The following is a 25,919-nucleotide window of genomic DNA, read 5'->3' as shown; positions in this document are numbered from 1 at the left end:
ACACTTGTTTGACCAGGTGCAACAAATAAATTTGTTGTACCAGTAGAATAGGAAGGCTTTGTGTTCTCCCTTTCGAAGACTTGCTTTTCCTCGGCCAGCAAAGTGGAGGATGAGGGTGTTGTAGTTGAAAAAGTTCTTATGTAGCTTCTGAACCTCTTCTTTCGAAAGCTCTTGACCATCTCGACTTAGTGTTTCGACGACTCGATCGTCGAAGAGCGCCTTAAGGTCGAGATTCGACAGGCGTCCAAAAAGAGTGGCATCTATCGAGATGCTTGAGGGAAGAGTCCCAAGAATAGCTGAGACATCGAGGATGGTAAGGTCGAGAGGGCCAAAGGAAATGACCATGGTATTGGTGGCCGAGCACCAGAGACTCAGCGCTGCCATAAGGAGTTCTTTATCCATTGCTAGCTCCATGGTTGAGAGTTTGATGGCATCATAAATACCAAGAGCCTTCCACTAATGGCCGAAGAAATTTTCCATTCAGACAACCCAAGCTGCCCAGTTGGCATTGGTCATAGGCTAGGCTCCTTGGGGCTTTGATAGGTCCCACTTTGACCAGTCGAACCCTTGCAGTAAGGGTGTTAGGCAGTGAGCCTTGAAGAGTGTGGTGATGGACGAAGGTACTGCATCTTTGAAGAGTGGCCTTAGGATTTGATGAGTAGTGCTCAGGTCACTCTTGAAGCGCAGGGTTTTGATGGCGCTTCGATCGATGAAGTTTTTGCATTTGCTGCATTCGTCGTTGAGCTTGGAAATAAAGGTGTTGGAAGTCATTTTGGAAAACCTGGGAGAGTTTTGGAGGAATACTTAAGAGGATTTCTAGGATAAGGGTTTGTTTTTTCTGGGATTTCGAAAGCAAAATGGCAGAGAGATTTTTCAAAGGTTTCTGGAAGCGTGAAATGTACAAATGGGAAGATTTCAGGTATTTATAGGTGTATTGAGAGAAAGGTCAAATGTTTGATGATCTGAGGTGTTTTGATTTTCAAATTTGAGGGAAAAATTGATCGGGAAATAGCCAATCATTTTGGATATCTCTGGAATCTCCAAGGATAGGATCGAGGTTCTCGAGGTTTTAGGACGCACGATTGCGTGCGGCGGCAGATTTAATGCATTGATGAGGAAAAGACGCTTCGGCGGGTGCACGGTTTCGAGGGCCATGATTAAGGGCTATTAGGTTTATTGGAGAATCAACACGTGGCAGGACATCTGGAAAAATAGAGATCGTGCAATCATATTTCATAAATGCACATGGTGGTGGTTATCGAGACGGTTAGGTCTAATGGTAAAAGACGTTTTCGCTTCTTCAAGGTCAAGGCTCTATCGAGGATTGACGATTGACGACCTCAGAAGCGAGGGGGCAATGTTTAGGCCCAGGCCCAAAATAATATTATTGGGCCGAGTGTGGATTTATGTTCGGCCCAAAGTTTTTTTAATATGCTATGGGCTGCCTGGTGGTCCCGAGCCGTTCAGCAAGGATGGTCGAATCCTATCTCAAGAAGGAGTAGTTCGGACGAGCGAATGGGTCGAAGAAGTCCTGATACGATAAGAGGTCTTAGTGCAATTTGGATTCTCGACCAGCAATGAATACGGCCTAAAAAAGTGGTGAGTTTAAAGTCCTAATAGGAGTAGGATTGGTCAAAGTGGAGTTGGAACAGAACAAGAAGTCCCAATCCAGGAATGATTTTGACTCGATCCCAAGGAGGATTTAGTGCTATAAATACAAGACATCATGCAACAATCAGGCCCTCTCGAATTTAACACACAATTGCTCTGCGCAAACCTCTCAAACAACTTGAGATTTTTCGTTTTCTTTTTCTGCCAACACATCTTCAGTTTGGATAAACAGCACTGTGGAGGCAACCAGCGAACATCTTTAGTTTGGATAAACAGCATTGTTGCCGAAGAATCAATCGACCAAGGGGTATTTCAATTTGGATAAACAACACTACATCGAGGCCGACTGGTTATCTATCCAAGTCTCGGTCGAGAAAGGTTTCCGGATCCTTGTGGGCAGAGGTCATCTTATTAGCCTTCTCGGCGAAGTAAGGTGTTATGAATTACAACATTCGGCACATTGAACACCGAGTGATTTTATGATTGGATACTCATAAGTGAGTTTCAGAGTTCGGCATTCTGACGGCCGAACTACATTTACCATCAAGACATACATTACCTTTGAGTACTTGTGTCCATATAGTCTGGTGTCGATTCGACGTGCTTATACACTCACGAATATAATCACTGTGACCAAATTCGGCGCCGACGATTCGTTAACTTCGCAGAATTAACAGCCTTGTCTTTAGGCTCGAGAATCTAAAAGCCGAGACTTGTTCCTTCCTTAGCCGCAATCGCAAGATAAAGAAGTCAGCAACGTGCTCAACGCAACATCAACAAATTTTACTCCTCAACCGAGCTCGTCCGACGAGTTGGCACGCCCCGCATTCAACCGAATGACGTAGTTACCTTATTAGTTACTCGGCTTGCGTGCCACGTAGGTTTTGTAATTTTTAGAGTCAACAAATTTCAATAATTTTTCAGTTAAAATTTCGAGTGACACGTATGTGAGAAATTAAAGGAAAGATGTGGCCATTTGAAAATTATTGAAAAAAAATTAAAAGAAAGATTATTGGAAGAGGTAAGAGAATAAAATGTGAAGAATTGAAATAAAATAAGGTAAGATAGTATGGAATGGTGAAAAGTATGTGAGAAAATGTGTAGAAATGGTTTAGGTATTTATAGGGGAAAAAAAAATTCGTCCAAAAAAAAAAAAAAAAATCAAATTTCAACAGTAACATGACGTCAGCTAATTGTTGCATTTGAATTAGGCCGGGCTGGAGGGCTAGCTGGTTGGCTGGAATAGGCCAGGTCGCTGGCTTGATTTCAGTTTTTTGGCCCGATGGGTCGCACTAGCCCTTTGGCCTAACCCTCGATTGGAGACGATTTTCGTGTCATCCCGAGCTATTTTTAGCCCTATGACCCTTTAGCTGGGTCACTTGGAGATGGCCTTACATGCATGTTTTCGGCCATCACTATAGCATCTTATAATGTTTGAGACTAATAGCACAATGTTATGCCATGTCTATATCTTTATTCACGTGATATTGTGTTACTGATTAAGACATCACTGCAATGGTAATTTAAATTTAACACTACATTAAAAACTCGTTTGAAAATCATTTTGTTTTTTGTTTTTATTTTTCACTTTTGTGTGTGTTTTAGATGTGAGAAAGATACATACGAGAAAGGAGGTTAATGTGAGCCTAAGGATATTCAAGAGGGCATTTTAGGACAATACCGACAATCAATGAAAACGAGTTATCTAACAATTTTTAGCTCCCAACCTCTCACACCATTAGTAACAAATTTTGAGAGTGCTAAATTTTATGAATAATGACAATTTGACAGGCCAAATAAAGCCTTTAGCCCCTAGCCCTTGCCCTTCCACTAGGCTTGCTCTTACATCTCTCTATCTCCAACCATCCTTCCTCCACCCTTCTAGTTCCCCCATTTCTTCCACGACTTTTTCCATAACATAACACAAAAATGAAAACTAAAAATTAAAATTAAAAACAAAATAATTATCAAACGGACGCCAAAGTTTTTAAATTTCACTGAAATTTTCTGGTAGATTTGCGCATTACTCATGACCAAGTTCTCATTGGTTGTGAATGATAATGTTATAAAGGGTCTCCGGCAATGCACTCACACAGGCACGTAAACGACTAATGCTCGCATAGTTTCCGAAAGCGAGAAAAATGGTTCCAGAACTCAGTTTTCAGAGACCAAATTAGAAAGTAAAAGAAATGTTTGATCACAAATACATCAGGAACCACACCAATGGAAACTCCGATTAACAATGTTAGTTGATAGTAAACATTGTCATCCATGAAATAAGAAACAGGTTAAGTAAACCACCACGGAGCAAGACAGAAAACGCATACATGAACATATCACACACACCCACAATTTGCAAATCAATCCAAACTACATATATTCACACAATGTCATAGAATCAGTTAAAGCTCCAATCATTGGGCCGAACTTTTCTTTACCGCCAGGCTTCAATCCGCTCCATCGTTGAATCTATGCGACTCAGGGTGCTGATTCCCCTAGCCTTCTCAATAAGCCCTGTTTCCCTTATTACAGACTTCTGATCACTTAGTCGTTTAGGCCCTGTTTTGATAGTTAAATTACTCGACTGACCAGGCGTGTCCGCTTGAACTTCAGATGTCATCTTGCTGGCTCTGCCAGCTTCCATTTCATTAACCAAGTAGTCATCTTGCACTGCATTCTCGCAACACCCACTGCCGTCAGGATTTAGCTTCTTTACCAGCCTCACCAAACTGCTAGCCTCTCTATTGGTTAGGTTACTGACTTGGTTAGAGATGGAGGAACTTTCAGATTGAGGTTCTTCAGTAATCACTGACTGCTCTTTCTCTTGGTTACATTTGCCAATATCTTCCTCAAAGGACTGGGAAGGGCTCTGGTGTCCATTATCGTCAGAGGGCTCTACATTGCACACAGGAGGCTCTACCGCAGAATCCTTTCTTTCTTGCAATGTCTTCAAAATAAGTGTTTTGAGGAAGTTCATCACTTGGACTGCATACATCAATGCAGTCAAAGGATCTGCCATCTGAAACCAAATAACTCAGTAAAATCTGTCAACGCTCCAACCATTCAGTAAGGGATTAAAATTATACTGTTATCTTCTATTCCTTTTTTTTTTAAAAGGGGATTAAAATTAACATGATAATGAACATAGTGCGAAATCATTTAATGACTTTCTATGCAAAACTACAATGATCCAAAACCAGGGCAGCGGGAGGTGTCTCGGTGATGCTTTATATCTTTGTATGTCATATAGGACAAAGCTTAGCATACAACATATGACATAGTAATATCCTCAACCCTTAAACAAAAAGAAGATGTGAACTAACTGGAAATTTAAAAATGTTATACATGTCCTAAACTAAATAAACAATAAGAATAAAGAATGCATTCATGCAGCGAAAGCGAGTATCCAAAATTCCAAATTAGTGATTTGATTCTAAGAAAGTCTACATGCAATCTTTCAGGAAGATATTAATTATGCTTTCAGACTAGTGGTGTTATATCAAATGCACTCTTCAGGGAAGATGGAAAAAACAATGAATAGGAAACTATACACACCTGAGTCATGTTTGGTGCAAAAACCATGGCTATGTTGCGTGCATTCATCTTGTTTAGATGTTCCTGTTGAACAACATCAGCCATAAGGTTGATGGCCCAATCCAGTAGAGAAGCTTCAGTCGGCGGCAGAAGCCTCACAAGTTGTGAACAGTCATCTTCAGTCTGGCATTGCATTACCTGCTCAGGCGATAGAGAGTCCAGAACCCCGGCTGGGAGTTCCCTAAACCAAGCCTAAATATCCAAGTAAACATCAGGTGAATGTATAAGGAATCAAGATAATGCAAGATGATATAAACAGAAGGTACAGCAATGAAGAACATTGCAAATCCAAGTGTTGACTTCGCAAACCAAATTTTGGATCTTAGTATAAGGAGAGTAAGAAATAGAGGAGAGAGACTGGGTAAACAGAAGAAAGGAAGCGAAGATCAATAGGGAGCCCAAATGGTTTCATTATTTCGTAAGTCATGCTGTCCCAAAAGAGTTGCACCATGACCTATTTATGAGGCCAATTTGAGAAGCCTTCAAAATCAAATTCCTTAGTGAAAAAACTCTTAACAAAATCAAATCAGTAATCGAATCCTTAATTGACTTTCTAATCAAATCCCTAAAATAGGATGGAAGTCTCAAAATAGTAATTATTCTTTTTATACTCTTCACCACTCTCCATGGACCCCTGCTAGACAAACTTGTCACCTGCGAGTTAATTTCTGGTTGAGAACAAAAAATGAGCCTGTGATGGCACAAGTATACAAAATTCAAAATCATTCTCCAGCACTTCCATTCATTATCGAGGAAAGGGTACACAAGATAGTGACAACTGACCAATTAGGCTCAAGGGTTCCTCAACCAAACAACGATCATGCTCAAATTTGTGTACTTGTTGTGTCTTAAACTGTGCTTTTAGCATGAGCCCTTGTGGCTTTTTAAATAGAATTCACAATGAAGTTCAACACATCTGAGTAGAAGACAATTCATAGAGGCAGATAAACAATGAACACAGAAAAACATTCCATAAACCCAATCTGCAAAATAAGAAGGATTTGAGAGAGAATTAATTCCCAGTGAAATGTTCCTACAAGGGCCTCTCCAATTGGAATCTCACCTGTTTTTCTCTTTATTTTAATTCTTTGTCCCTAACATTAAAGAGCCAGTCTGAATCCCACTAAATCAAATCCCATAATCAACTCCCTTGAAAATTAAATCACTAATTAAGTACTACTAAATATCTGAATATAGTTAAGTAATTATCCTCAAGACTCTCTTTACCTGAGAACTACCCGGAAAAGATACATACCAGGACATCATCAAACTTAATTTTCCTGTTATAATTGTCATGCTATAGAAGAGTTTTGTTTTTCTCTATCAAGATTCATCAAAACCATGGTAATCAAGGGGCTAATGAACTCGTACAAACAGTCACAGCATAACAAAAGTCAGCACAATATTAATGCAATGGCTTAGAATAGTCAAGAACCTTTTGATCACACCATTCAAAAGATGGTGGTATAAATACCAAGATGGTAAGGGTGGAGGTGGATCGCAAAAGAACCATCAGTGGTGGTGTTAACCTGATGCAACGCTTAGAAATTATAGTAGAGTAGGATTTCCTTTTAACTTTTCCTTAATTGAGATGAGTTTCAGGCACGACACCCTGTGTTAAATATAGGAAGCTTTTGAACTCCTTGCTCTACATTGCAACATAATAACATACAATGCAGCTGCCTGTGTGTAGACATCTATCTATATGTCCTTAATGTAGCAAAAGCAATCCATATAGTTGGGGGGCATACCACAGAAAGCTGATTAGTTGGCCGTACTTAAAACCCATTTTGCCAACAAAGGTGAAAGGGTCATCTAGAAAACATGTCTTTTGCAAATGAGTAAAGTAGCAAAAGGACTCTAGCTTTGATGTAATTCCTGACCAAAGATACAACAATTAACAAACGTTCTATATGTTTCATTTTGTTCAGATGTATAACTGCAATGGTTGCATAAATAGAGTGTAAGATCAACACTGAAATTAAAAGTTCGTAAAACGAACTGACAAAAAAACATACAGTTGAAGTTCATTGTTGAAGTCTTAAAGCACGTCGCATTTGTTTAAGACACATTAAATTCATATACACATTGAACTTCATTTGGGACTTTTTTGGCACGTAAATTTCTGAAAACTTGAAAAGGAAATAATTAGTCCAAAAGGAGCTATTAATTACATCCCTGTATCACTATCCTAATTCATCACTCAGATCATCTCACTTTCACGGCTTCACATATTTCATGCAAACAAGCATATGCCAAATATGATGCAATACATTAACTATCAATCATAATGCTCTACCTTGATCAGTCCTGCCAAACAGTGTATATCGATGCCTTCTGGTACATCTCCCCTATTTAATTGGTCCCTTACATGCTCCTCTTGACTGTTTTCGGCATTAATTCTGAAAATCCCTTCTGCCTACATGTATAATCGAACAATATGAAAAAACTTCAGGGGCAACAATATAGAAGCAAAATTACCCCATATCAACACAGGAAATACAAAAGATGAAACAACTATAGTTTTACCAATTCTTAAATAAGAATTCATGATATGAATATGGAAAGCATGGAGGGAAGTGAATACCTGAAGGCCTCCTTCAGCATATAACCGTCCTTGCATAAGCAAGAGAATTGTTGGCACACTATTACCTCTAGAGTCGTATGACAGCTGCATGGACTCCGTGGAAACTCCAAAAACAGTTGTACTACATGGTAAAAACTTAAAGTCAACGGATAAACAAAGAGACAGAAATGAGAATACTTGAATGATTATCTTTCTAAACAAAACAAACACTACCAAGCTTTGATTCAGGAACAAATAGTTGAGCTGATGTAATGTTGTAAAGAGTTCCTTACACATTGTGCAATTGCAAAGTTTCATCTCATTCATCTGCGATGATCCTGAATGAGATTGAATCCGCAATTGTCAATGTCATCGCCCTTACTCAATCGAAGACACCACTCGACCAACCCATCGGGAAGGTAACACCTTTAACCAATCCACAACTAGGCCGAAATCAAGGAGGTTAATAGAACATAATCAGGCAATGCATGTACCTCAGAATGTCGAGGTTTAATCAAATCCGGCCAAACCAAAAAAAAATCAGAAATCGACTGTAGTGTACCCTCACAATCTCAATAATTCCACAGCAAAACAAAAACAAAACTATATAAACAACATGCACTATTAAATTCAAGAAATTCACAAAATTTCAATATCAAGCAAAACCCATCGACCAAAACCAACTGCAAGCAAAGCCCATCAACTAAAAACAAATGCAAGCAAAACCCATCGACCAAAACCAATAATTAATCAACTGCGACAACTGGGTTAAACCCACATTGACATTTCACCCAGAAAGGTAAAAAAAGAAAAGTTACCTTGCACTGGGAGGCCTACTGGGCACTTCAGGTTCAAACTCCACGGGCAAACCCAAGAACCCATTGAACCTATCAAAGGTGACATGGGCAACGTGCCGCACATTGGTTGGCCATCCGATCTCCATAGAGCAAACCTGCCTCCTGTCACTCTTGCACGGAATCAAAGATTTCCTGAAAAAGGTGACCAGCAACGCCAACAGAGAAAGCTGCTCCCTTCTGCGCTTGTCACGGTCCTTCGCCTCACAGTCAGCCACCGCAGAGTCGCAATCGTCGTCCTCTTTGCTGCGGGGGCGTGCGCCGGACAAAGAAGACGGGGGTGCGCAGGACAAGGAGACGGATGAAGAATTGGAAGGAGGAAGAGGGGAAGAGGAGCTGGGTCTTGGGGAGGAACAAAAATGGGAAGGGGAATGGAGAACCTCTGTCATGGCTGGCAACGAAAGCAACCCCTTTTCTTTTTCTTGATTAAAAAACAAAAGAAAGCGTTTTCAAGATTGTTTCTTTGGCTTGGTCTTGCTCAAGGTTTTGCAGAGGAGGGAGGGAGAGAGAGAGAGAGAGAGAGAGAAAGAGAGAGACAGTTGGATGATAATTGGATTGAAAGGAAAGGAAAGGGTCTCATTTGGGGAATGCAATGTGGGACGTGAGTATCATTAACTGAAATAAATATGTTTTTTTTTTTTTTTTTTTTTTTTTTTTTTTCTGTTTACAGAGGGGAGAGAGAGAGAGAGAGAGTTGAGGATTTGGTGGGAAGTCATGACTCATGAGAGAGAGGAAGTAAAATACGGTAGGTTTTGGACGGCTTTAATTTTCTACGCGTAGGTTTTAATTAAGCCTCCACAATCCACATCGCCCCTTAGTTTGGCAGCTCACTGTAGACTCTAGATGAAGTTGGAGAGCGAGGTTGGCTGGCGGCAGGTATTTGGCATTCGACAAGTTTGTAAACTGGGTATATTTTTGCTGGCCTCTCACTCTCGAGTCGGTATAAAAATAAAAAAACTGTGAAACCAAACCTAATCCAATTAAAAAATTATAAAAAATCGGGTTGACCAAAACCGTTCAAACTTGGACCGGAAGCGAACCAGTTTAAAACGGTTCCACTTCATTAAATTTTTTTTTTCTTTAAATCTAATTCTTTAGCCCTTGTTTGACATAAGGGCAATGCTAGTGAGACCTAATTTATAGATAAAATTTTGAAAACTAAAAGACATGAAAATTGATGATTGGTTTATTACTTAAGCGTCGATAAACATGTTCATTTCTGTTGGTGACACATCATTTGTTTGCATATTTTATCTTCAAATTTAGTGTGTCTAGCATTACCCTATATATAAATACTAAGCCCAAACTAAAAACCCATATATAAAATTCTCAAGTACAAAAGTCAAACCCTTGGTTATTACCTCACCTCATCCATTCAACTATAGTCCTTAGTTCACATTCCAATTTTCATCCCTCTCTCTTCTCTTCTTTTTCTCATTTATCTTTATGCATTATGTGCACCTTAATTTTATATTAGGATGTACGCTTCGGTCTTAGTCTAAAGCTTTCTACCTTTTGATTTATATTTATATGTAAATTTTCTATCTTCCGGTCACAAATATTGTAGATCTAGTAGTGGGAACTCAAATTTGCTTGAATTTGTGGTTAAAATGTGTTTGATATTGGAAGTAGATACAGATATATATATATATATATATATAATTTTGGTTAGAACAGTAAACCGGCATAAACCAAATTGAAATCAGTATAAACCGAACTGTACGGTAAATTAATTAGGGTTTAGGTTTGTAAAAATCACCATCGCCAAAGCCAATATATTAAAATTGGCTGGCATAGGTATGTAGGTATGTAGTTTGTTAAAATCACCATTGTTTTGTAAAGATTTGTGACAAGAAAAAAAAAAAAAAAAAAAAAAGGCTTTATAGGTATGTAATATGTCTTACCTAATCCTTATTTACGTTGTTTTCTCTCTTTCGATAGTAATATCTTTTATCATTAATATATTATTGTTTTACAAAAACATCTTTGACGTCATAGGTGAAAACCGGACAAAATGAACAAAAAATATGATGACATGGACACAAATTACGTTTCAAGTGAAGTATCATATGGGCGTGTTTGTTTAGCTTCATTAGATCTCACTGGACTGGACTAGACTAAAAGCTAGTGTAGTCCAGTATTTGTTTGCATGAGGGACTAAGTTTAATGAGACTAGATGGAATTCGCCTTGACTAAAACACCTGCTAGGTGGTCTTAACGAGACCCCTCGAGAAAGAGGGGACTGCTAAGACCCTCTTCTCCTTCACTTCGCCCTTACCCAGTCCCCGCTTCTCTCTTTCTCTTTGTATTTCCTCTCTCTGCTTGAAGCTTTAGATGTTCATGGTGGTTGCACTATCGTTGATCATATGCGATGACCCAAATTCTTCCACCACCGACATCAGCCATGGGGGTTGGACAGGAGCAGCTTCGTTGCTCATGGTGACCCAAATTCTTCTGCTGACATCATTGTTGCTCAGAGATGGTGACCTGGGATTTTGAAATTAACAAGTTTTGGGTGCGAAGGGTTAGGTTGGAAACATAGTATATGGAAATTTCGTGCAAAAGATTGGTGCAAGATTGAAAACTTTAGCATCGGGTGCAGTGAAGTTAAGTGATTTTTCTTGCACAACTATGATTTGCCCAGAAAATACAAGTACCAAATCTGAAGAAAATGGAAAAATAATTACAAAGGGAAGGATGGGAGAGGGGAACCTAGTATAGAATTGGTATAAAGAAAAGGAGGGACAAAAATGGGAGAAAGGGGAATGGGGAGGGAGAGGCAGAGAAAAAAAAAATGAAAGAAGAGATTGTAGAGGAAGATGATTCTAGAAAAAGGGAGAGGATCCTCTCCGGACCCAAACCCTCCGGATCCTCCTTCTTCTCTTTCTTTTTTGCAAGGCTTTTTAGCCAAAATAGTCTCTGAGATTTGCATAACTCCTCACTTTGGTCCCTGAGATTTCAAATCAATAGAAGTGGTCATTGAGATTGTCCACCATCCATCATTTTGGTCCTTCCATTAAAAACTCCGTTAAGTGTTCCGGAGCTTTTGGCCAGAAGTTTGGGCAATTTTCAAAGCTTCGTAACTCAATCGTTTCTTAACCAAATTCGACCCATAATATATCAAAATGAAGATAGGAAAATGTAAAATAAGATTATACTTATTTGGAAGCCCAATGGTTACTGGATATTTTCAGAAAATAGCATCAAAGTTGACTGGTCTGAGAGAAAACTGGAAAACTCGCCGAAAACTGGGCAAACTTTAAATGTTCATAACTTCTTCAATACTTTACGAAATCAAGTGACTCAAAAGTAAAAATCATACTTCTTGATGAAAAGAAGAGAATGGTACCATTTTCAGCGGCTAACTCACCATGGTTTGGCCGTAAAACGGCTCGAACGTGGCTGTCTTGGTCTCGAGTTAGCCACTTTCGAGCCATTTTCTGGCCAAACCACGGCGATTTAGCCGCTGAAAAATGTACCATTCTCTTCTTCTCGTTGAGAAGTATTATTTTCTTTTTTGAATCACTTGATTTTGTTGCGTATTGAAGAAGTTATGAACGTTTAAAGTTTGCTCAGTTTCTGGCAAGTTTTACAGTTTTTCCTCGGACCAATCAACTTTGAGGCTATTTTCCAATCATCTCCGGCAACCATTGGCTTCCAAGTAGGTATAATCTTATTCTACACTTTCCTATCTTCGTTTTAATATATTATGGGTCGAATTTGGTTAAGAAACGATTGAGTTACGAAGCTTTGAAAATTGCTCAAACTTCACGCCAAGAGCTCCGGGACACTTAACGGAGTTTTTAACGGAATGACCAAAATGATAGATGGTGGACAATCTCAGGTACCACTTCTATTGATTTGAAATCTCAGGGACCAAAGTGAGAAGTTATGCAAATCTTAAGGACGATTTTGGCTAAAAAGCCTTTTTGCAATTTTTCTTCTACTTCTTCTTCACTAACCCTTCTTCAACAATCCTTCTTCTTCAATTTTGCATCTTCAATTCTGCATCTTCTTCTTCACTTTTTTTTGTTTGTTTGTTTATAGATAAACTTCTACATGCTTAGTTTTATGCAAGCACGATCGTTGATGACTATTACGTCGACGTTGCCAATTACTAGCGTTGGGGAGGCACAACGCCAACTTTGGAGAAACCCGACGCCGACTCCAGAAAAGCCACGACGTCGGCTCGGCCTTTAAAGAAGAAGGATCCGCAGGATACGGAGGGTTTGGATTCGGAGAAGATCCTCTCCCCTAGAAAAATAGAAAAAAAGATAAAGTAATAATAAAATATTAATTGATATATTAAATTAACAATAAAATATTAATATTAATAGATTAAATAATATAATATTACAATCATGTTTTTTAGTTGGACATTGCATCAAAAACTTCACTAAATCAGTCTAGCTTACTTAATTTTAAACCAATTCAGCTTAGTCTCTGAATCTAATCCAGTCTAAAATAATCCGGTACAATAAACGCACTCTATAAGTTTTAAAAGCATTTCAAGATATAAGCGTGACATTAAAAAGACAGTTACGTCTTCTCGCATATCCATTTCATATTATTTAGAACATAATGCCAAAACACCGATTTAACAAATTAAGCTTAGCATGAAAACAAAAACGTAAAACAATTAAAATATAATATTAGTGCCGGGAGAAAATATCGGCTTAAGTATGAAGAAGATTAATCTCCATCTCAGACTTATTTTCCTGATCAATAACATCAAGAAAAACCGGATCAACGGTCAAGTGACTATCCACGTGGATCTTAAACTTGTGGTCCCACCACAAAACCCTTGCCGCACCGACAATATCCACAGCGGCGTCCAGCACCATCTCCCGCCTCGCCGCGTCGGCAATAAAGCTAGCGGCGTGGTGGGCCATCTGGAGGCCGTAGAGGCGAGCTGGGAGGAGGATCTTCTGGGAGGACTTGGCGGGCTGAGAGCCTGCCTCGACTTGGGCGGTACCGAGGAGGGAACCCTTGTAGAAGATGGACATGGTGGTAGAGGAGTAGTGGATGGGGGCGATGTTGGGGTTGGTGACTTGGACGGTAAGGATGAGCTCGGCGTCGAGGAGTGGGAAGTTGAGCTTGAAGGAGGTCAACTTGATGGACATGACGTCGAAGGTGGGGTCCTTTGGTTTGGAAGATATTAGAGCTGTTGCGGCTACGGCGGTCGCCGCCCCGACGAGAGCTTTGTTCCAGCTCCATTCCACCTTCAAGTCCATTTTCTACTCGGTTTGCTCGGAGTTCAGACAGACAGAGCGGCGGGCAGCGGAGTTGAGATGAGTTAGGATTGGGTTTTGAGTTATGAACTCAAGTGTGTGGTCTTTAAATATTGTCGTCCTGGAGTTCATTTTGGGAAAAGACGCTTGAGACAAAGTGCACGGTTTTGGGGAGGATAATGAGAACAAAATTTTAAATTAAAAGTTTTGTCTAGTTTTTGTTGATAATTAAATTATTACATATGTATTAACATGTTTATTTTATACTGATGACACATTATATAGTTAGTAAATTTAGTCAAAAAATTTGGTTTACTTAACATTACTCTTTGGTGAATGGATGTCCAAAGTAGTATCTTGTGCCAAGTGTCTGTGTGTCGCACCGAACTTTCAACCTTTCCATTTGCTTGTTTTGGAAAATTCTTCTAGTAGTATTTATTCACATGAAAAATGAATGGCTAAGAGTAAAAGGAAAAGATCTAAGTCATTTAGTATTACGTCTAATAGTATTTTTTAGCGAAAAAGTGGTTTTAGGTTCGATTCTCTCCAAAGACAACTTTGAACTATATTCAATGAGGCTTAGCTACTCTCTCACCTATTAGTGTAAATAATATTGCATGTATATAATATATAATCTAACGGCTAAAACAATCGATAACATTAAATATTACGTAGCATTCAAATCAGACCCATAATTTATTATTTTGTTTGAAAGAATTTTATTCAATCAAGCATTCCCAAAACCTTGGAGCGTGGACAATTGAAGGAGGAGTTAAAATTCTTCATTACTCCTAGCTAGCGTATTATTTATTTATTCACTCTTTCTAGCTAGGATTTATTCTCTCTTAGTTATTCTTCATTAATCAGGTTTGGAAGTTTTCCCTTAATTTTTTCATTTGCCATTGTTCAAATTGAAGTTCCAAACCTGATTAATGCAGTTTTCCCTTAATTTTTTCATTTCCCTTAGTTTTCTCTTAGCGTATTATTCATTTATAACTTAATATAACTCCAATTTTACGAGCCATTATTAACACATCACTTTGGTTATTGAGATTGAAAATCAATACAAATGGTCCATGAGATAGTCCAGCATCCATTATTTTGACCATTCCGTTAAAAATCCATTAGGTATCCCTGAGATTTTGATCGGAAGTTTGAGCAATTTTTAAAGCTTCGTAACTCAATCGTTTCTTAACCAAATTTGACCCATAATATATCCAAAATTAAGATAGGAAAGTGTAGAACATGATTATACCTATTTGGAAGCCCAATGGTTGCCGGAGATGGCCTGAAAATAGCCTGAAAGGTGACTGGTTTGTGGGAAAATTAGAAAACTCGTCGGAAACTGGGTAAATTTTAAACATTCATAACTTCTTCAATACTCAACAAAATCGAGTGATTTAAAAACAAAAATCATACTTCTTGATGAAAATCGAGTGATTGAAAATGGCTAACTCGAGACCAAGACAACTACTTTCGAGCCATTTTCCGGCCAAACCACGACGAGTTAGCTGTCGATAAAGGTACCATTCTTTTCGTCTCATCGAGAAGTATGATTTTCATTTTTGAATCATTCGATCTCATTGAGTATTGAAGAAGTTATGAACATTTAAATTATACCCAGTTTTCGACAAGTTTTCTAGTTTTCCAGCAGATCAGTCACCTTTCAGGCTATTTTTCGGTCATTTTTGGCAACCATTGCACTTCCAAATAAGTATAATATTGTTATACACTTTCCTATCTTCATTTTGATATATTATGGGTCGAATTTGGTTAAGAAACAATTGAGTTACGAAGCATTGAAAATTGCCCAAACTTCCGGCCATGAGCTCCGGGACACTTAACAGAGTTTTTAATGGAAGGACCAAAATAATGGATGGTGGACAATCTTATGGATCATTTCTATTGATTTTCAATCTCAGGGACCATTTTGGCTAAAAAGCCTTTAACAATATGTGGAGTGTCAATAAAATAGCCCAAACAAGAAGGCAATAAACTGTTAGTTTTACAATAAATTATGATTTAGAATTGCTCATGCTTGATAATCATTTCTTTAAGCTCTCCCACCACCTCTCCCTTTTTCCACTCCTCATTTCTCTCATATACTTTCTCCTTTAACTCTAAGCAGAATAAAACTAAAAACTAAGCCAACGAGTGGTAATGATCTTCTCTTTCCTAGATGAAGACCTAAGTTCAAGTCCTGCCATTGATAATTTCTCTTGGTGGGCGATCTGCAGCTAGAGGCTGATAAAGACTAGTAACAGTCTACTAGTCATGTGACTTATGCCTAGCAGCAACAAGTATTGATGCTGTTTTGAGTTAATTGGCAACCAAAAATTACTAGCTTTTGTCCTTTTTTTTCTTTTTTCCGAACCAAAATACTAATTTACTCCAACCTAATATGCAATTGGTTGAAGGCGGCCCTAACCACTAGGACAATCCACCGCGTGAAAAATACTAGATTGTTGGTTGTTCCAAAATTTTGCAACAAGATAAAAGTAAAATTGGGCAATGGAGGAACGAAGTTTGGCCATAAAACCACTTTGATGCTATAAGCTGCAGCCTCCAGGTAATTAACATTGTTGGAAATTAAATATTATAATTATTCTATTATAATAATTAATTATAAAATATGAATGAAAAATAAGAGTCAGTCAAGTGTTAAAGGTTATGTATCAAATGGTGCCAAAAGGGAAGCCATCCCCTTTAGTGATGTGTCTGTTAGAGGGTATTACTTAACTGCCTAAACCCTAAACGATACATCTCTTCGGCAAAAAGTATACTTGAGTTTTATAAAAAAAAACTCAAGAACTATTGTCTTTTAAGATATAGAATGAAGAGAAGAGTTTTCTTCAAGGTCTTTTATTCTTTGTTAGTCATATTCTAAGTCGTGTCTTCAGAGTACGGAATGTATGAAGTTCGCCAGAGTCCGAAGATTGAAGTGTTTTGACTTTGGATTATAGATTGTTGAATCCTGGGAGATGGACGCCTACTGAACTACAAGCACAAGAGTCACTACAAAAAAAGTAGTCATTACCAATGAAGATTTTCCTAGGCCCCCAAAAAACCGTCATAAAAAGCATATTTTGCGACCATAAAATATGGGTCGTCGGTAATATGGCATGAAACAAATTTTTATTACCAACACACATAATGTCCTCGAAAAAGGTCACAAGTTTCATTAGAAATGCACTTTTGTTTGCCAGGAAAAATGGCGCCAGTTTATTTGTCAAAAATAGAATGGTTATTTCCAAAGGTTTACTCATGTTGACGAAATTGATTTAGTATATTTGAGGGAAAAAAAATCCTCTTGGTAATGTTTTTATATTTTTGAGGGAAAAAAGTCCCCTTGGTAATGCTTTTATATTTTCAAGGGTGATTAGTTGTTGTCGAAAGTAATCATATTTTTTCCGACAAAATTTTTTCTTGGTCAGAATAAATGTTAAGGCATATGGTTTTGTTGGAATCAATTATTTACCAATTGGTCTAGAACAAAGTGGCCTGTCCCTTGTTGTCCATGACCTTGGCTTAAGGTACTATGGTATTCATGACTTTATATGAAATCCTTGATTTTATTTATATTATATATGTACATATATATATATATATATGTATAGTTAGTTAGTTAGTTAGTTAGGTAGTACTTGAGTGCTTCTATAAATCTGTTGACCTTAAAAATTACACAAAGTACGACGCACGCCGATCGAGTAACTTAATGAGTTAACTACGTCCTTAGATGGTTGATTGTTGTCGGCATGCCAACTCGCTACCTAGCTTAGCCGAGCTAATACTTTTGAATGTGGTGGTATGATGGAATGTGCTCCCGACTCCGGAATCATGTGACCTTGGTTGAGGAAGCAACACTTTTGGCCTTGGATTCTATAACCTAAAGACAAGGTTGTGTAACTCGCAACAAAGTTCTAGGTCCTTACACTGGGTTCGGCAACCTCAACTATTTTAGTGAGAATATAGGTCCCTCGAACTATATTAGATTGTAGAGATAAAGATACTCAAATGAGAAGACTGTCTTTATTGTAAAATTGGTTTGGCAGTTGATATGTCAAACTCTGAATGTCACATAATATCCGATTATAGAACACTCCACTTCACCTAGAAAGCTAATGCAGTGACGTCGTTCGACAAAAGAATCAAAGACTCTTCACTGGCAAAGACTTAGGATAAATAACAAGTCAAAAAGGAGAGCTTGTTGTTTAACCATATTTTCAAGACTCCTTAGATGAGCTAATTCTACAACTGAGGTGTTTACCCAAATTATCACCTTCATTGTTTGCCCTTGAAAAATTTTGTTTAACCAAATAGTAATAGTCCATCGGCTACCAACCCAAACCTGTTTAACCAAACTAAATTTGTGCTGACTTTGTTAGTGGAGCAGTTAGTGTTTATTTATTTTTAATATTTCATTTTTCTAATATTTTGTTTATTATTTGATTAATTAGTTATAAGGGTAAAGTTGTCAATTTATTAGCAGAATTTGACTGAAGGAGTTATATGAAAATGAATTTAAACCTGAAGGGTATTAGTGTAATGTCTCAAATGTGTGGAGGATTTTGTGAAAACTCGATAAACCTTAAGTGATATTAGTGCAACCAACCTTGAACAAGAGCGTGCATAAAAAATAAAAATAAAAAAAAGGTGTGCAGAGGTCATTTTTTATCTCTATATTCTTCCTAGTTTTTAAACAGTTGTTTCTCGTTGGGCACAAACAAAACAACAGTATAAAATGCTTGATTTAGAACTTTTTGGCTCAGGTATTAGACTTGTGTCCCTGGCATTTTGCTTTCAAACGTTAAGGTAAGATCTCTTCAAAAAAGTTAACTTGATCGGGTTTGGTTGTCAAATTTGAGCATACACTAGGAATTTAATATTCATGGGCGATGAAATGAGCAAAATTTGTAATATGTTTAGGCATGATCTTGTCCATAAAATGACAAACAAACATCTGTGGAACTTCAATTACAAGAAGAAACATTGTAACCTTCATCTCCAATTTTGAAATCAGAAAGGCCTGCAGCAACAGCACAAACCCTAATCACCACTTTTTCTTTAGGGTTCATTCAACCCTGAACCTTATAAATATTGCCCTTGTGGCCAACCATCTCATCAGACGACCAAACATTAATAACACAATATTGAATATTTCTACAATTTAATCAAGTTTCCAACTATGGCAGCTCTCAAATTCTTTTCACTACTAATTGCTTCAATCGCATTTGTCCAAATGGCAATGGCCGGAGACCCGGACATTATTACCGACTTCATTGCTCCTCCAAACGGAAAAGTAGATGGCAACTTCTTCACATACACCGCATTTCGCGCTGTTGTTGGGGGCGGCCCTCCCACGGCTTTCAAGATATTAAAGGCAACCATGGCTGAGTTCCCTGCTCTCAATGGCCAGAGTCTTTCATACGCCATCCTCGAATTCCCATCTAATAGTACCAATCCACCACACACTCATCCTCGCGCCGCTGAACTCCTTTTCCTTATTGACGGTACCCTCGAAGTCGGTTTCGTGGACACCAAAAACAAACTCTTTACACAGACCCTTCAAGTAGGTGATCTTTTTGTATTTCCCAAGGGACTAGCACACTTTCAGTACAATGCTGATCCACAATTCCCAGCTCTGGCAATTTCTGCCTTTGGAAGTGCAAATGCAGGTACCGTATCAATACCCAGCACCTTGTTTGCCACCGGCGTTGACGACAATGTCTTGGCTATCTCCTTCAAGACCGATGTTGCCACCATTCAGAAGCTCAAGGCTGGACTTGCACCCAAGCCATGAGGACAGAATTGTTAACCAGAAGTTCAATGTTCAGCTCAAGCAATTTTCTATCCCTTTTTTACTTCTAATTCTGTTTGAATAATTTACCCTTAATGTATTCAAAGGGCATCTTCCTACAAATGATTATGGTCAACCAACTAAAATCTTCACTTTCTTTTCCATTGTTTTTCCTCAATGCCAAACGTCCTAAAGTTAAACAGTACAGAGAAATATACTCATTCGAGATAGCAAGTAAAACAGAATTATGCTCTAAGCCTATAAAACAGACCAAAAAGAAAAGGCAGCATATAAAATCGGACCCGTCTGTAAATACGAATTCTTAACGCAAAGCTCAGTTTTTTTTTTTTTTTTATTTGTTGAACGTAAAGCTCAGTTAGCGAGGACAAAAACTACATAACATTCCAGTTCTTCAATGCTAATACCGCCATAAACTACATCCGCCCCCAAAATTTATGGATAAAATCATCGGAGATGAAACATATGCAAGTCGCTTACAGTCTTCTACCTCTTCTGCCACCCTTTCTTCTGGTGCTGTGAGTGGGAATTGGAGTCGCATCCTCTGGAAAACAAAAAGCAAGAATGATTCAAGACCACCACTGATAAAAGGATTGGCATACAAAGTTAAATCGTTCTAGGTTCAGTCGGTACATTACTATATCTCACAACAGAAACCCCTACCAAATCACCTAGGCTAGAACGATGACGAGGATAGGTTGCACTCTTTTTCATGCAATAGTCGTGCAATAGTGATCTTAAACATTCTTTTAGAAATAAAAGGGCTTATCGATCCGGCCAATCCTCATTCCAGATCGCGCATGGGCCCGTAGTGGAGAGTGAGGACCATGACCAGGAGTCTTGGTTTTGTTGCCTCCAGTGGCACGGAGCTTAATACGAAGAGCAATAATTCTAAGTTCCTGTTAAGAATTGAAAGTCAACTCATCATACTGATTAAACTCTTTCATTTGGTAGCAAATCAACCATAACCTATTCAGGCTGGCAATAGTATTCAGTTTCTAATCATGAACGTGGTTAATGGGAGATGAGGATGACCTTGCATCTCTGAGACACGTCCTGTGCAGCAAGCATGGCCGCATATGGTGAAGACTCATCCTGATCAGCCTTTACCTTCATACCACCTATATTTGGTTCGTATGTTAGAATTTTGACTTCAGACACAGCTACTCAGGCCTACAACCAATGCAAGCAAAACATAGAACCCCAAATACCATTAAAGAAAAGTACAAACTAAAATGACAACGCGGAAACAGCCATGTCAAATATTCACATCAAAATTGGAACCAACTGATAAACATCCTAGACCAGCCAATCTTAAGCTTGAGAAATACTCACGACTAATTTTGGCCACGCCCCAGTGCGCCGAACTGAAGCCTCCGTATAAACTCCAATATGACTCAAAAAAATTTATGGGAAGTGTATGTCTTTCAAGGGGCATGGAAATCAAGCATTCAAGAAACAGTTTCTCCACTATCTAATGCTGAAAATATATATACCTCATTTAGACAAGGCCCAATCGCAACCAAATGTGGTTTGAATCGGATGTTACTACATCTATAAATTTTTAATGTTTCATACTTCAGATGAGTATCTACCTGATCAACTTGGGTATTAAGTAAGACAAGAAAAACAATCACAAGAATTATGGAATCAGAATCTCTGATATAATTGATGACGGGTCCAGCAACTTAGCTTGTCCTCATACTATCAGCAGTACACATGCAGGCATATGATAATTTCTTACAATTCTAATGTACAGCTGTTACATCTTGTTAGCTTGATTAGTGAATAAGTCGTTAGTTACTAGAGAACCCACAAATGTGGCTTCGGCTACTCTTTGTTATCATCTATAATATAGATTTGTACATGTGCTTTTGCTAAAGTAACGAGAAGTAGCTAAGAAAATGGGAATGGTGATGCAAAATTGGATTCAATTCTCACAGAGCAACCAACATGCTTTCTGTGTGTATATTCATTTACTCATCACGGCCAATGGCTGTTATAAAATGTGTTTTTTTTTTTAAAAAATAACTAACTAAAAAATATATAAAGAAACAACAAAATTGCACATTTACTATAATACAATATTTCATGAAGAATCATATGGTCAAAATGTATTACAAGATGTACAAAGCTACCACCAATGATTTAAACTACACATGAATTCCAAATTGGCTCTAAAAACAAGGAAATTGTCACTTGAAAGACTTCACTTTTCTTTGAACACCTGCAAACGAAGTCCTTTGATTGTGAAATACTGCTCGTAATGCTTGAACCTCACTAATTGCTCTCCTTATCTGTATAGACAAAAGCATGGATCAAAAGAAAATCTAATTTATCTAATAAAAACGAAGCATAACAAAACTAACAGTTTTAAACAATCCCATCCAACTACTAGAACATCAATAAATCTAATATCATAACATTTATTCATACATAAAACTTTGAAAGAAAACTCATGTCTCAGGAACATCATATATACAAATTCAATCTACAAAACCATCGATTTCACTAATATAAATAAAATAATAAATTAAAAAATCCAAATACATATCAACTATGGACTCGTTTGGAAAATACTTTTTAAATGACTAAAAGCGCTTTTGTTAAAATTGATTCGAGTCCCAAAAGCATTTTAAGTGTTTTTTGGAAGAAGTATCAGATATATGCTTCTTGCAACAATCACTTAAAATGATTTTTCAGGATTCATTTGAATTTTTACTAAGAATTGGTTTTGAAAACAATTTCACCAAAAGTGTTTTTAGTAATTTTAAAAGTACTTCCAAACAAACCTTATATATCCATTAAGTTTAATGTGAGCAAGCTTATTAAATGGAGAAAATCCACTAACTATTGAAACTGAGCAACACAAAATATTTAATAAAGCAAAGATAATTAATTAAAATAAAATAAAAGGAATGAAGAAAGAACATTTTCGCAAAAAGAATTCTACCAGATTCCTCCACAAGGAACACCGCTCCAATTTGGTCTTTGCCCTAGCCAACTCAATCGCAGAAAGCACTATCAGCCAATACTTAACCTAAAATTTTAAAATAATATGTTGTAAACTCCAAATCTTGAAGCATAAAAATCAAACCTAAATTATGGAGATTCATTTAACAAAGGTGGAGTAAATAGATGGAAGATTTGCTGATAGAACCTAGCCTATGATGCACGGATACTTCTGTTTGACCCTATATCCTATATCCCGTATCCGATACTTGATCGGATACTATACTTGCCCGATACTTTCAGATACTCGTTCGACACATATCCTGGTTGATGGACACGAATTGGACATAATGGATATGCGTATCCTACGTTTAAGATACACGTATTCAGCTTTTATGATACATTTACGCTTTCAGAAAAGGTAATGAGGAGGAGAAAATTGGATAACTAATAGGAGACATCTATAATTGAAAGTTGCTTAATACAGAGAGCTTGTATAAAGAGGATTAGATTTTGAACTTTTCTTCTCTAACAACTCAAATGTACTTGAATTTGAATGATGAATTATGTTTTAAAATGTATATTTTGTTACTATATACATTTTTATTTACCGTATCCATAACATATCGTATCTTAATTTTTAAAGATTTTGCGTATAACCGTATATGTATCCATATGGATCCTTCATAGAACCCAGAATATTTAAAAAACAAAATATGAAAGGTTCGAAAACAATTGACTAATGTCAGAGTAGATGGAAAACAATTGACTAAAACTCCTTCAAATTGCAGAGTTGATGGAAAGTGAAAATAATCAATTTTCGTTAAAAACCAACCATGCCAGTGAAATCGGTGAAATTTTTAGTTGTGACGGAAACACGGATGATACAGTACGTATTTTTATGTAAGTAATAGAAAGTTTTAATTTTTAAGTTATTAATATTTTAACATACATATCTCACAATTTATATAAAAACATATAATGTATTGTCTCGTGTGACGATTACATTGAAAAATCTCTCGTAAAATCGTAAGGGGATTCGCTCTTGTACTGGCCAGCCACTGTACAAACCTGCAGCAAAGTCGATGAAACAAGACTCGAAAAATCTAGCTTTATCAAAACCCCTAATAAACAGAATGGAGGGTCAGAAATACAGTGAACCCAAAACAACAGCAGAATTTAAGATGTATTCAAATTAAAATATGAGAGATTTTAATGGATTTATAAATAAAAAACCAATGAAAATAACTTTCACATTTTCAATTTTAACCAAAAATCATATTATAATTTTATTTAATGGTTAAGACAACGTTAAATCAGTCCAATTAAAATATCCCAACGTCTAACATCCTTCCAAAACTCTCTGCTACGCTCTGTCGCCCCCTCTCTATCTCCTCTTCCGTTGCTCCGTCGCCCTAACAGTGACCACCTCTGCCATCTCACTCGCTCTCAATCATCATCAGGTACTACCGTCACTCATGTCCTCATTATCTCCGCCCATTGACGCCGAACAGCACTGCATCAGCGTCTACAACAACACCGTTGGAGTTTCCCGTCGAGATTCACCAAGAGGAGAGGGTCTACATCTCGGAGTTGATCTTCGGACACCTCCTGACCAGTATCAACTATGATGATACGGTGAAGAAGACCACCGGTGGACGCAAAGGCTACGGCGCCAAGCTTACGAACATTTTCTCCACCGAGTTCATCATCGAGACGGTGAACGGAATGCGATAGAAGAAGTAGAAGTAGGTATAAAATTGTGGATTCTCTAATTTATGTGATATTTGATTTGTGTTTTAGGGTTTTTGTGTTTTGTGGAATTTAGGAATTAGGATTTGGTCTTCTATTTTAGGGTTTGGTGTATATAAAATTGTGAATTTTTGGGTTTCAATGTTTGGTGGAATTGCAGAATTAGGATTTCGTCTTCCATTGTGATAGTTCATTTGATGTAATTTCGTTTTGTAACTTGTGAATTATTGGGGATTACTGTGACTAATTTTTCTATGGGTTTGACTAATTTGTGATTGTTCGTTTTATTGACTTAAAAGTATGTTTATCTTGAGCACCTATAAGAGGTCTTGAGAAGATGATGAACATGGAAATGGCATTGAAAGCCAACAGAAGAGAATTTTCAAAGAATTTTGAGATTTCATTTTAAAGAATCCACACACACACACACACACACACACACACATATATATATATGTATATGCACACATTTAATCAGAAATATGAATATATACTAGCTAGTATGCATATAGTTTTTGACGGTGATTAGTAGTTGAATTGAACCATTAAATAGAATTATATATAAAACTATGACAGAAACTTGGCAACGTCAAACCAAAAGTATACTTTAACAGAAGTGAAGAACTTTACCCCGATCCCCGATTTTTTTTTTTTTTTTTTTTTTGAAGTCCAGTGTCTATACAACCAAATTCTTAGACTTTTCCTTTTAAGAGTTATTGTCAAATTATATTGGAAAGTGGTCTTGTTATCGCATCATGAAACTAGAATGTTATAGTTTGTGTTCTTTGTCAAACATCCACTGCATAGTTTAATTAATAAATATCTGCTCTCATTCTTCCCATCTAATAAACTCCTTATTCAATGGAATTTATAGGATCCTGAAACAAAAAAGCCTTGTGTGAAGCTATTTTGACAAAGCGACCGGAAAGAAAAAGGGAGACACAATTGTTACATATATATGAAGGTAACAATGCTTTTTGTACTTATGCTGCCTTTGTGATTGTGTTTGGATCCAATTTTACATTTTCGGCCCAAGCAATCGAGACCGTCAGCTGATTATGAAAATTTAGAGATTTTTCCTGGCATTACTATTTATTTTAATCATAGTAATTATCTTGAAAATATCCTTAAAGCTTACAGAGTTCTGCGTGAGATTCTTTTGCAGATAATCAAGAGTTTTATCGGAATGTAGAGAAATTAAAGGAGATTGCACAGTTGGCTGCTTGCCAACCCTTTACAATCAACACGGTAGTAAGGAGAGTTATGTGAGGGCTTGTCGTGCAACTTTAGGATTCTATCCTAATCAAAATGGTATCTAGTCAGTTGCATGGATTCCAAATTTGAATGGGTTTGCATGCAGAACCATGTGGAACAATGGTACAAGGATGCAACTTTGGATGATTAGCATATGGATATGCCATTTTTTATCCATTTGAAACATTAAGATGGTGATGTACCGTGAAGATTGAAAGGTCCAATGCATCGTAATGATTAACATTACGATATCACCAAAAGTCAAAGGATAATGCGTGGTAGTTCATGAT

At 37.4% G+C, this 25,919-nt stretch overlaps 4 protein-coding genes across 4 annotated transcripts; 1 reads left to right on the top strand and 3 right to left on the bottom strand.

The window, feature by feature from the left end:
• Positions 1 to 3,819: 3,819 nt before the first annotated feature.
• On the bottom strand, positions 3,820 to 9,163 carry LOC103966393 (rho GTPase-activating protein 5). The gene is made up of 5 exons (XM_009379551.3): positions 8,590 to 9,163; positions 7,793 to 7,913; positions 7,505 to 7,624; positions 5,167 to 5,397; positions 3,820 to 4,630 (listed from the first exon to the last, which is right to left on the bottom strand). Exons 1-5 carry the CDS (start codon positions 9,012 to 9,014, stop codon positions 4,046 to 4,048), a joined length of 1,482 nt encoding a protein of 493 aa, XP_009377826.2. The 5' UTR covers positions 9,015 to 9,163; the 3' UTR covers positions 3,820 to 4,045.
• Positions 9,164 to 13,301: 4,138 nt separating this feature from the next.
• Positions 13,302 to 13,631, bottom strand: LOC125475365. The gene has a single exon (XM_048580072.1). The coding sequence runs from the start codon at positions 13,629 to 13,631 to the stop codon at positions 13,302 to 13,304; it is 330 nt and encodes a 109-aa protein (XP_048436029.1).
• Positions 13,632 to 13,689: 58 nt separating this feature from the next.
• On the top strand, positions 13,690 to 19,656 carry LOC125475367 (putative germin-like protein 9-2). Its single transcript, XM_048580074.1, has 2 exons — positions 13,690 to 13,708; positions 19,049 to 19,656. Exons 1-2 carry the CDS (start codon positions 13,690 to 13,692, stop codon positions 19,654 to 19,656), a joined length of 627 nt encoding a protein of 208 aa, XP_048436031.1.
• Positions 19,657 to 20,012: 356 nt separating this feature from the next.
• On the bottom strand, positions 20,013 to 20,787 carry LOC125475366 (40S ribosomal protein S14-like). The gene is made up of 3 exons (XM_048580073.1): positions 20,707 to 20,787; positions 20,443 to 20,570; positions 20,013 to 20,217 (listed from the first exon to the last, which is right to left on the bottom strand). The coding sequence occupies exons 1-3, from the start codon at positions 20,785 to 20,787 to the stop codon at positions 20,148 to 20,150; spliced, it is 279 nt and encodes a 92-aa protein (XP_048436030.1). The 3' UTR covers positions 20,013 to 20,147.
• Between the last annotated feature and the right edge of the window lie 5,132 nt (positions 20,788 to 25,919).

Source organism: the organism of the source record quoted next, unplaced genomic scaffold, assembly GCF_019419815.1.
Source record: "Pyrus x bretschneideri cultivar Hongxiangsu unplaced genomic scaffold, Pyrus_bretschneideri_v1 Contig141, whole genome shotgun sequence".
Lineage (NCBI taxonomy): Eukaryota > Viridiplantae > Streptophyta > Magnoliopsida > Rosales > Rosaceae > Pyrus > Pyrus x bretschneideri.
This window is presented reverse-complemented; position numbering and strand designations above follow the sequence as displayed.

What these genes read in the sequence shown, in the direction of transcription:
- LOC103966393 (XM_009379551.3), bottom strand. Translation starts at nt 9,014, where the DNA reads ATGACAGAGGTTCTCCATTCCCCTTCCCATTTTTGTTCCTCCCCAAGA. An exon ending in AGTAGGCCTCCCAGTGCAAG is followed by an intron (nt 7,914 to 8,589) that starts GTAACTTTTCTT and finishes TTTACCATGTAG; the next exon opens with TACAACTGTTTTTGGAGTTT. An exon ending in ATGCTGAAGGAGGCCTTCAG is followed by an intron (nt 7,625 to 7,792) that starts GTATTCACTTCC and finishes TTATACATGTAG; the next exon opens with GCAGAAGGGATTTTCAGAAT.
- LOC125475366 (XM_048580073.1), bottom strand. Translation starts at nt 20,787, where the DNA reads ATGAAGGTAAAGGCTGATCAGGATGAGTCTTCACCATATGCGGCCATG. An exon ending in ACGTGTCTCAGAGATGCAAG is followed by an intron (nt 20,571 to 20,706) that starts GTCATCCTCATC and finishes AATTCTTAACAG; the next exon opens with GAACTTAGAATTATTGCTCT. An exon ending in GGAATGAGGATTGGCCGGAT is followed by an intron (nt 20,218 to 20,442) that starts CGATAAGCCCTT and finishes TTTTTGTTTTCC; the next exon opens with AGAGGATGCGACTCCAATTC.
- LOC125475365 (XM_048580072.1), bottom strand. Translation starts at nt 13,631, where the DNA reads ATGTCCATCTTCTACAAGGGTTCCCTCCTCGGTACCGCCCAAGTCGAG.